At 36.3% G+C, this 11,097-nt stretch overlaps 1 protein-coding gene across 1 annotated transcript; it reads right to left on the bottom strand.

The window, feature by feature from the left end:
- Positions 1–224: 224 nt before the first annotated feature.
- Positions 225–2,952, bottom strand: LOC138335683 (salivary glue protein Sgs-3-like). Its single transcript, XM_069284845.1, has 3 exons — positions 2,761–2,952; positions 1,630–2,352; positions 225–1,285 (listed from the first exon to the last, which is right to left on the bottom strand). Exons 1-3 carry the CDS (start codon positions 2,918–2,920, stop codon positions 1,044–1,046), a joined length of 1,125 nt encoding a protein of 374 aa, XP_069140946.1. The 5' UTR covers positions 2,921–2,952; the 3' UTR covers positions 225–1,043.
- Between the last annotated feature and the right edge of the window lie 8,145 nt (positions 2,953–11,097).

Genomic DNA, 11,097 nt, shown 5'->3' with positions numbered 1-11,097 from the left:
AGGTTTCTTGGTGGAGGAAAGCTGGAGTATCCGGAGAAAACCACCGACCAGCCTGGCAACTGCCCTACATGGGATTTGATCTCGAATCCCAGAGGTGGAGGGCTTCTGATAATATACGTCGTGACATCTTTTTTGCTTTCAATTTTTTTTATTCAAGAGTCAATTTATACATACGAATATATAATATGTAAATTCTTTGTAAACATGCAAACACTTTCACGCCATTAAAGATTAGTCAGAACATAGCTGTAAAGAAATATATACTTGATAAGTTAAATAGGAACAAATAAACATACAATCTCCCTTGTCTTACATAAAAAATGGAACTTGGACTAAATACGTAAAAAATACAATAATTATCACAGAAGTACTGACCCCAATACACTCACAAAGGGATTATGATTTTCAAAATATTTTGTAAATAATTAAGTGTTCAGATTTGACAGATAAACAGTATTTTGTATAGCTCTTTAGTGTATATTGAAAGAAAGACGTTAAAATATCTACAATGCCTTCACCGCACATACAAATTACGTCGCTTAAAGATACAGAACCTAGCGACAGCCAACATAAAGTTTATAAAGTAAAAATGAGCAAACTTTGGTTTTTCAATAAGTCCAAAAAGTTTTGTGTTTTATGGAATTGATGAGAATTAAAACATCTGCCTTCGCAAAAAATGATGTCGGGACATCTTATCCACTCGGTCACCTTCTAAGTCTGGTTACAGTGTATTAAGATACGATGGCGTCATTCTTTATGTATTTTGTATAATAAAGTAAGTTATCTTCTTACATTGTAGTTTTAACATTTCCCACCTGGTTACTAAGTACAACGACTGTCAACTTACATATATATACGACAACCCGGTAACTACCATTGCGGCTTCCCATTGAAATGTTTTAGAGTATTAAATAGACCACTCCATGCATATTAAAATACAGGTAAAACGAAATTTTAATTGTGTTCAGACATTTATCCTTTCAGACACACGACCATCTCATCAAATTTCATGCCTGGGTGCTTAACATTTCTTGTGAACGTCTTTAGTAATTTCTGATGTAGTAAACTGAACCGGACTTAAACCTTAAGCCCGGAGAAACAGAGTTATATGTATACAGATGACCTTGACATGACCTTGATAAGGAATCATAGAATACTGTTACACAGGAGCTGTTGTAAGTACACACCGACAAGCAAGCCGAAATGGAAAGGTCCGACCGGAAATAGACAATATCGGTATCGATGACGTAATCCATCATATGCGCTGTCCACATCGCGGAGATTTCTACACAGGAAAAAATATCACGATTTAGCAATGTATAAAAGTATGTATGATATACGTAATCACAGAAAACCACGATATATCCAGGTAAAACGTACGTACATGATCAGAAAAATTCACTGTAACAATTACACTATATCAATATCCTAAAAATAGTCAACCAATCGCGGTCTTTAACTTGTTTACAGACGGTTTTAGAACAGAACGTATATACCGACACACAGAAAGTTAGGATTGTTTAAAATAGACATGAAATACTATTGTATAGAATTTGACTTGATTTTTTACTTTCGACATCAGTAATTGTAATCAAAGATCAGTTGATCCATAAACTGGAGTTTACTTACCACGTGATGGCGTAGGTGTTGAAATTTCCTTTGTTGTTGTTTCTGGTATCGTGGTGGTTGTTTCTGGTGTTGTGGTTGTTGTTTCCGGTATCGTGGTCGTTGTTGTTGTTGCCGATGTTGTAGTTGTTGTTGTTTCCGGTGTTGTAGTCGTTGTTGTTGCCGGTGTTGTATTTGTTGTTTCCGGTGTTGTAGTTGTTGTTGTTGCCGGTGTTGTAGCTGTTGTTGTTGCCGATGTTGTAGTTGTTGTTGTTGCCGGTGTTGTAGTTGTTGTTGTTGCCGGTGTTGTAGTTGTTGTTGTTGCCGGTGTTGTAGTTGTTGTTTCCGGTGTTGTAGTTGTTGTTGTTGCCGGTGTAGTAGTTGTTGTTGTTGCCGGTGTAGTAGTTGTTGTTGTTGCCGGTGTTGTAGTTGTTGTTGTTGCCGGTGTTGTAGTTGTTGTTGTTGCCGGTGTTGTAGCTGTTGTTGTTGCCGGTGTAGTAGTTGTTGTTGTTGCCGGTGTAGTTGTTGTTGTTGCCGGTGTTGTAGTTGTTGTTTCCGGTGTTGTAGTTGTTGTTGTTGCCGGTGTGGTAGTTGTTGTTGTTGCCGGTGTAGTAGTTGTTGTTGCCGGTGTAGTAGTTGTTGTTGTTGCCGGTGTTGTAGTTGTTGTTGTTGCCGGTGTTGTAGTTGTTGCTATTACCGGTGTCGTTGTGGTTGTTGTTGCCAGTGATGTAGTTGTTGTTGTCGGGACTTCAATTATTACATAATGAAAAATAGATAAAAAATAGTAATTATTTAAAGGACTTTTGAATTGGTGTCGATAACTCGGGGACTATTACAGATTGTAGTCGTGAGGTAAATGTGTCAACAGTATGATTCATTATCTACTTAGATAAGGTGACTACTTAGTGATTTAAGTAAGTCGACATACAGCAACTTTATCATTAGCTCTGATTTTAAGGAATTTTAGCCAGTGTGACCGAAATAAAAAAAAAAAAAAAACCTGTTGGACAAGACTGTTTTCATACCTACCTATTCCATTACTTGTAACAAGGTGCCCTATAATGCGATCATTTGTAAACCCTTTGATTTGTGTGCTGTATATTGTTTCTCAGCACGGATGTGTTTTAACTTTCATTGATATATGTCAGTACTCACCAGTACACTGTTTAAGGTAGTACACGTAGTTACTTGATGACATTATTCCGACACAAGTGTGTTGAAAACATCGATTTGTATATGAGTTGTGAGAGGAAGCGAGGCACATGTTGTTGTTCAGACAGGCATTGTTACAGCCCGAGAGGGATACCACGGTCATCAAACCGACGTCGGTAGAGCAGGAGCCTCTTTGGTCAGTTGTCGGGGGGTCGAACGTACAGCTAGCTGTAATAATATGGTTAATATGTGTACAACAATGAAAAAGATGACAGTTATAAATCATTGGTGTTTAACATTGTCCTGTGTCTATAAAAACAAAGAACGGGGTGGCGGCTTTGCTCATATCTTTACTTACTATAATAGTTAGATAATCTACCTGGCATATTGAGTTTGGACATCAGGCTATTTTATAACCAGTGTTTACTGTTCAAGTTCAAAATGTTTTTTTCTCCAATATTTATTTAATTGCTGTTGATCAATTATACCGCATTTGTTATGTTATCTCTCAAAACTTGAAATTTAGAGAAGACATTAATAGTGAAACTATGAAACACTGCACTACGAACAGGTCATAGTGTACCGTATTCCGTAGACATCAAATATAACACAGGTAACTACCGCTCCATTTCACACCATGAAGATGATAAAAAGCCAATTTATACTTGTGACTGATTCCGTGTTTGATGTGTCTTTAATAGAAAATAAATCATCGATCCAAAATAACCAACTTAACGAGAATATTTCAGACTTTTTTTTTGGTTTAGAATACACATATCCAGAGGAAGGTCGTATTTATATTTATAAGACCTTAAACAACCAATCAGAAATAACAGGACACGGAGAGTCCGGATTGTGTTATTGTAGTGTTGTCTCTCGAAAGGAATAAACAAAACTGGAATAGGCCGATTCTCCGCGAGCGGATGGCTTCAAATACCATTTGGAACCGTCTAGTTTTGTTCATACGTCCGATTCGCAATTTGTCAGAGATATATATGGATTGAAATTAACTAGTTTTTTTATTATTCCCCAATTGTGAAGTTTTCAAGAATTAATCAGAAAAAGGCCTATTATGTTCATCCCTCCTTATCACCGATAAAATCTTACCCTATTTAAAATACAATGAGAATATTCATATAATGTTCACATCATTTGAAAAATCTTACTTATCTCGTTAGATGTAAATAGGTGGATTAAAACAGCTGTTATAGCCTCTGCATTTCGATAATAAAAATGAGCATGGAACCATTTTCAGAAAAAAACTCTTTTACAAAGATACATACCATGTGTCAATTCAATACAAAATAAGTGTTTTTTCATGATGAACTCTTCATGAATATACAAAATGTACTTAGATAATTTTATAGTATGTAGATTACAAGCTCGAGTCAATTACGTGTAAAAGAAACACGTGACCCCCAATTTTATTGTGTTAAGGGCAGCGTAAAAAAAATCTCATGACATTCAAATTTAATATTAGCTATAAAGTAATATTGGAACGGGATCTGCGGTTTTTACATGAATCGAGGCAAAAATAAAATAAAAACATGGTACCACACATATACATGTGCATACTATAACATTGATTTTCGTTCATGTAACTCGGCACAGACAAGAAAAATATATATTCCTGCATGGTTCACCGATGTTCACTGATGTGTGTCACTGTTGTCGATAAAACATGGATATCATCTAAAAAAACCCATTATTTTCCATCGGAGTTAACCACCTGTAGTATTGATATAGCTTAATCCATCAATTAATTACGGAAAATTAAATATTGCACAGAGAATAACAATTAACTTACCATTGTAACACTTCCTAAGTTTACAAAATGTTACCATTATTTTTTCTTTGTTTTCATACCAAATCTGGCTTTCTTTTTTGCATACCATAATGGGGAAAAATCAAAGAATGGCGCGAAACCCTGACGTTAACGTGAAGTTATAATAGAGACCTTGATCACGCTTACTGATTCCGAAAAAAAAATCACTTGAAAAATCACGAGAATGATACGTTAAATAGATTATGAAATTAATTATAAGCGTTGATGTCATTATTGTTTTAAATCTAATCGGGTTATGAAAAAAATGTAGTTTGAGACATAGGCAGAATCACTGGATTAACTATTTTACTACTACACTATTATTATGTTTAGTAATGAATTATCTCCCTTATACAATTATTTAGAAAAACAAATTAAATTCATTCTTGAACTTATATATATATATATATATACGAGTATAATCCATGGCGTATCATTAATATTGATTTAATTAATAATATGTTGTTAAATATCAACTGAATACGTTTATATAATTTAGTTTGTATAATCTCTGGCTAGGCGAGGGCTTATATAGGCCTAGTCTGTTGCCCAGTCCTATTGATTTATTCAATAAAATTGTTTGAAATGAAAACAAAAGTGTTTGCAGACGTTTGTGACTATCCGCTGCCTGGATTCACACAGTTTGTAAAAAAGCTAGTGACATCAATGCTTAGGTACAAATAGACTTATTCAAATAGTATATGCAGTGATGTGTTTAGCTAATTTAAAACACTTTTAATAGATAGGTCGAATGATATCCAAGTCAGCTTTTGTACTGGCGTTGAGGAGAAGGATCTGGTCTATAATGTCTTGTACGGTGTTTTATTGATAAAAGAGAAGATATGCTCTGGTTAGAAACAGCCATGAATTAATCGTCAGCATTAATATTGGAGACAGATTTAGAATTAAATGTCGTTAAAAATCCATCTTTGTCAATAGAATGTAAGTCTCTACTTTGTACCAATTTTTATTGGTCATATGCTCCTTTTTTAGGTTATTAGATTTATAACTGATTTGAATATAAGACACCATCTAAGTTTAATTGAAGTTCAGAAAGGTTATTTTCGTTTGCCTCTCGGACAGAAGAAATCATTTGGTTCCGAATGGTTCTAAACCTTTCCCATGAGTTAATTTAGCTAAATAATGTTGTATTTTTATTCGTCATCCAGATTTTATCATTTAGTCTTATAGCTTTTGAGGAACATATTGATCAATAGCTTGATGAATAATTGATAATATCATTCATGTTATTGCAAACAACTTGTAAGCGGTCATTCCAATCAATATACTTAAGAAAATTCCTAAAACCATCATAGTCTGTATTATTAGAAAATAAAAAGATTTTTTTAAATGTATGCTTTTTAAGCGATTTAATATTTAGCTCTAGTTACTGGACAGTGATCACTACAAGGTGGACTACAGTCTGAGAGAGATCAAACGTCCTGCATTCTACACAAGGAGGGCTATGTACTGAGAGAGATCAAACGCCACGCATTCTACACAAGGAGGGCTATGTACTGAGAGAGATCAAACGTCCTGCATTCTACACAAGGAGGGCTATGTACTGAGAGAGATCAAACGCCACGCATTCTACACAAGGAGGGCTATGTACTGAGAGAGATCAAACGTACCGCATTCTACACATGGAGGGCTTTGTACTGAGAGAGATCAAACGTACCGCATTCTACACATGGAGGGCTTTGTACTGAGAGAGATCAAACGTCCTGCATTCTACACAAGGAGGGCTTTGTACTGAGAGAGATCAAACGTACCGCATTCTACACAAGGAGGGCTATGACTGAGAGAGATCAAACGTCCTGCATTCTACACAAGGAGGGCTATGTACTGAGAGAGATCAAACGCCCCGCATTCTACACAAGGAGGGCTATGTACTGAGAGTGATCAAACGTCCTGCATTCTACACAAGGAGGGCTATGTACTGAGAGAGATCAAACGCCCCGCATTCGACACAAGGATGGCTATGTATTAAGAGATCCAACGTCCCGCATTCTACACAAGGAGGGCTATGTATTGAGAGAGGTCAAACGTACCGCATTCTACACAAGGAGAGCTATATATTGAGAGAGATGAAACGTACCGCATTCTGCACAAGGAGGGCTATGTATTGAGAGAGATCAAACGTCCCGCATTCTACACAAGGAGGGTTATGTACTGAGAGAGATCAAACGTCCTGCATTCTACACAAGGAGGGCTATGTACTGAGAGAGATCAAACGTCCTGCATTCTACACAAAGAGGGCTATGTACTGAGAGAGATGAAACGTCCTGCATTCTACACAAGGAGGGCTATGTACTGAGAGAGATCAAACGTCCCGCATTCTACACAAGGAGGGCTATGTACTGAGAGAGATCAAACGTCCCGCATTCTACACAAGGAGGGCTATGTACTGAGAGAGATCAAACGTCCCGCATTCTACACAAGGAGGGCTATGTACTGAGAGAGATCAAACGTCCTGCATTCTACACAAGGAGGGCTTTGTACTGAAAGAGATCAAACGTTCCGCATTCTACACAAGGAGGGCTATGTACTGAAAGAGATCAAACGTTCCGCATTCTACACAAGGAGGGCTATGTACTGAAAGAGATCAAACGTCCTGCATTCTACACAAGGAGGGCTTTGTACTGAGAGAGATCAAACGTCCTGCATTCTACACAAGGAGGGCTTTGTACTGAAAGAGATCAAACGTCCCGCATTCTGCACAAGGAGGGCTATGTACTGAAAGAGATCAAACGTTCCGCATTCTACACAAGGAGGGCTATGTATTGAGAGAGATCAAACGTCCTACATTCTACACAAGGAGGGCTTTGTACTGAGAGAGGGCAAGCGACCTGCATTCTACACAAGGAGGGCTATGACCTGAGAGAGTCTCTCGTTGGGTTGTTGAATAAGAAATGCAAACCAAGGATTTATGTTGTCCTTGAGCACGCAAATCTTGTAAAAATAGTTTTAAGCGTCAAAGATTATTAAAAGGAATCCATTTAGGATTGTCTATATACAAAGTGTAGAATTGATTTTTTAATCTATTTCCCATGGATGGCTTTTGATTGTAAATTTCGAAGGTTAAAACTTAATGCGGAGATCAGTCACCAGTACTGGCATTCCATTTTTACTGAAGTTTAATAAGATGATATAAGAGATCGATATAAGGTCATGAACATTCATAAAAACAATCATATCGATCTGAAAGTCGCCATAGGAAACAAGAGCATTTGAAATATGCACAACATGTATGAAAATCCTTTCTAGCTTCACACATTATAGTTAAAGATATCTAAAATCTTAGGACTCCAAATACAGAAATTATCGTTGTACATTTCTACAGATATAAAGGCCAATTTTGGAAGTTCACAGGCAGAACCTTTATCCCGTGTTTCTAGCAAAAATATCATATTTCCTACATTTAGCGTTCAAAAGTGCGAGAGTGTAATGCTTTGAAAATTACTGGTTTGTAGTCACAGATAAGTGTTCACGAGACAGAAATCTCATCTATTATGTTTGTTTGGCATGTCATATAAATTTTTGTGAAATAGCGATAAAACTAACTTCGACTATCAAAATTTGTTTGATCGTCAGTCAGTAGTTGCGTATATACTTATCGGCCATAGTAGATGTGAACAACTTAGAGAATCAAGTGAAATAAACATATAGAATATACGGCAAATAGTTAGATATGATATAATCATAAGGTATTGGAAAAGAAGCATTGCTGGTGAATCAATGATAATTACCTATGAATAGGACAAACGTTCGAGCGACAATTGGTTTTATAACAAAGATATTGGTACTTACCGTTTGTTTCAGAAACACAGACCAGAAGAAAAATAATGTGCACTAAATTTCCTAAGTTCACATTATTAAAGGAGTTCTTCTTCATTGCTATAGTTGGATACATAGTATCCTATAATCCGAACCAACTGATGGCCGCTTGTCAGTATCCTCTGGTGGATACTGAAGTCGTAATCAATGTGAATCCAGGCTTGGACTGACACAGCAGTGTCTTCGCTTGTGTGCCGCTTGTTTCTTCGTCCTAACACATTAGTGTAGTGTCTGAAAGTAACTGTGAATTTTCCATAGACAATCGGTCTACAGAGAAAGACAATTCTATGGCCAAAGCCAGTTTTTCATAGACCCGGTATAAGATTTTATATAAACCGACCAGATTTTCTATAGACTCGGGCCATAAGGCCTCCATTAAACCATTGTTCATAGTACATTGTTACAAACAAGATGTTAATGGGGTATTACTAATTGAATTCCTTTACCTTTTATAAAATTGGATATTATAATGATCGATATTCTACACAAACTATCCGTAAACATTTTACATGAGTTCACAGACGGAACACAGGTTATCAAAATCACACACATTGGATAAACAAACTTGATTACAATCTATTATCATAAGCTAGCACAGCTAGAACATACCGCTGTCTCCCAAAACATGCATATCGTACTTCACACACGTTACACACTACAGGCCTCCTTACGTGATTCTGGCTATAGGACTTGACATTATTACAGGTTCGCTTTGACTGAAGCCTTGTAACATTTAGTCGTAATATGACTGAAGGCAATGCCTTAAAAAAGGCGCAGCCAGATGTTTCAGTAAGCAGTAATTATGCAATGTTATTACAGTTCAATTTATGGAAATAACGGAGCCGAATTAAAATATATTTCCTGTTTATATTTTATTCATATAGTGTATTCACACTCTATCTTTGTCCTAAAATACCCATTTGAGAAGGATACCTACATAAGAGAAGGAATATTTTTTTATTTTCGTAACAAATATGACGTTTTTGGTCAGGTGATTATATTAGAAGGTAGTCTATCACTTGAACGTTTGCAAATAAAGAGCAACAACCACAGAGCTTCTGCCGGATGAAGATTACGTTCGCCGGACCTTTAAAGCGTTTGAATCGCTTGATTATATAATGAGCTGACTTAAAAGCATCGCATTCACGCTGATAGGATTTTTATATTTTCAAGTATGAAGTGCATCGGGCAGGAAGGGCTGCTGCGCCCTTATAATACAGACATGTGTTTGTTTGGTTTACATTAAACAATAATATGACTGAAGGCAAGGCCTTAAAGGGCGCAGCCAGATGTTTCTGTAAACCAATGTTAGAAAGTTCAATTTATGGATATAACGGAGCCGACCGAATTTTCTGTTTATTTTTTATTCATATATTCACACTCTGTCCTTGCCACATTTTATTTCCGTAACAGATATTCCGTTTTTGGTTAGCTGATTACATTGAAAGTGGTCTATCACTTGAGCGCTTGCAAATAAAGAGCAAATACCACTGATCATAAACTTCTGCCGGATGAAGATTAGTATATTCATCGGATCATTAAAGCGTTTGAACCGCTTGATTATATAATGAGATGACTTCAAAGCATCGCATCACGCTGACGGGATTTTTTACAGTGGGTAAAGCAATGGTGGCCGCAAACTGAAGCTGTCAGTGTGTTGGATTGAATTTGAAAATATCGTTTTTTGTTATATTTTCGTGTATGTGTTACCTTAGAGGAATATTGTATAATTTTGGCATATCAATGCAGACTCATACACCATCAACAGGAGCTAATAAAAACAGGTTTGTAGTGATACGTTAGAATAACCTCGGCAATAGGCATGACACTGTCTAGGCACGCAAGACAAAAATACAGCAACGACATCATCACCATAAAGCTGATCTTAAGCGCCAGCATCTATTTTTCTTTTGAGGTCACATAAAAAGACTAAGGAGACATATTCTAATCGCTGTCTGTTCGTAGTTGTCCTTCGTACATCGTGTGTTTGTAACAATTTACATTTCCGACTTTTTCTCCAAAACTGCTGAAGCAAATTCAATGAAATTTAAGTGTTATAAGACCAATTAAACTTGTGAATTATATATCCCTAATCCGCAAGGGAGAGGGGTCATATGAAAAATGTTACGAAAATTGTGTGAGTTACATGGCCCAGGAGTCTCAGAATTCCCCCGGGGAGGAGGTAAAAAGTTTATATAGGGAAATCACACTATTTATGAACATTATTTGCTCAATTTTCATAGGAAATATGTGACAGTTGGATATTATTATTAGTGGTAGATACATTATTGTAGCATTTTAACATGATATAAATAAGGTCCCAGCTAGACTCCAAGGGCCAGAGAGTTAGGGGTCGAAATTTAACAAAACGGCTAAAATTTCAAAATTCATTTGAATTTACAGATGTAATTGAATCAAATACTCTTCAGAGATTAAAAGGTCAAATTTATGAAATTACTGGCTGATTTCAAGAGCTTGATAGAACAATATATAGTTTTTATATGTCTTTGTTTCATTCTGTATCCGCACTCCGGTGACTGATAAGGCGGTTTGGCCTCTTTTTATGCTACTATTGTGTATATATTACTGATTCCATGCTTTTGATCAAGATAAAATATAAACGAAGCGGCCTGCGTATTGTTGTAATTAAAACAATCGTGTCATATCAGTCAGTGGTA

Source organism: Argopecten irradians, chromosome 11, assembly GCF_041381155.1.
Source record: "Argopecten irradians isolate NY chromosome 11, Ai_NY, whole genome shotgun sequence".
Taxonomy (NCBI): Eukaryota; Metazoa; Mollusca; class Bivalvia; order Pectinida; family Pectinidae; genus Argopecten; species Argopecten irradians.
The sequence above is the reverse complement of the archived record's forward strand: the minus strand, read 5'-3'. Positions and strand labels throughout refer to the sequence as shown.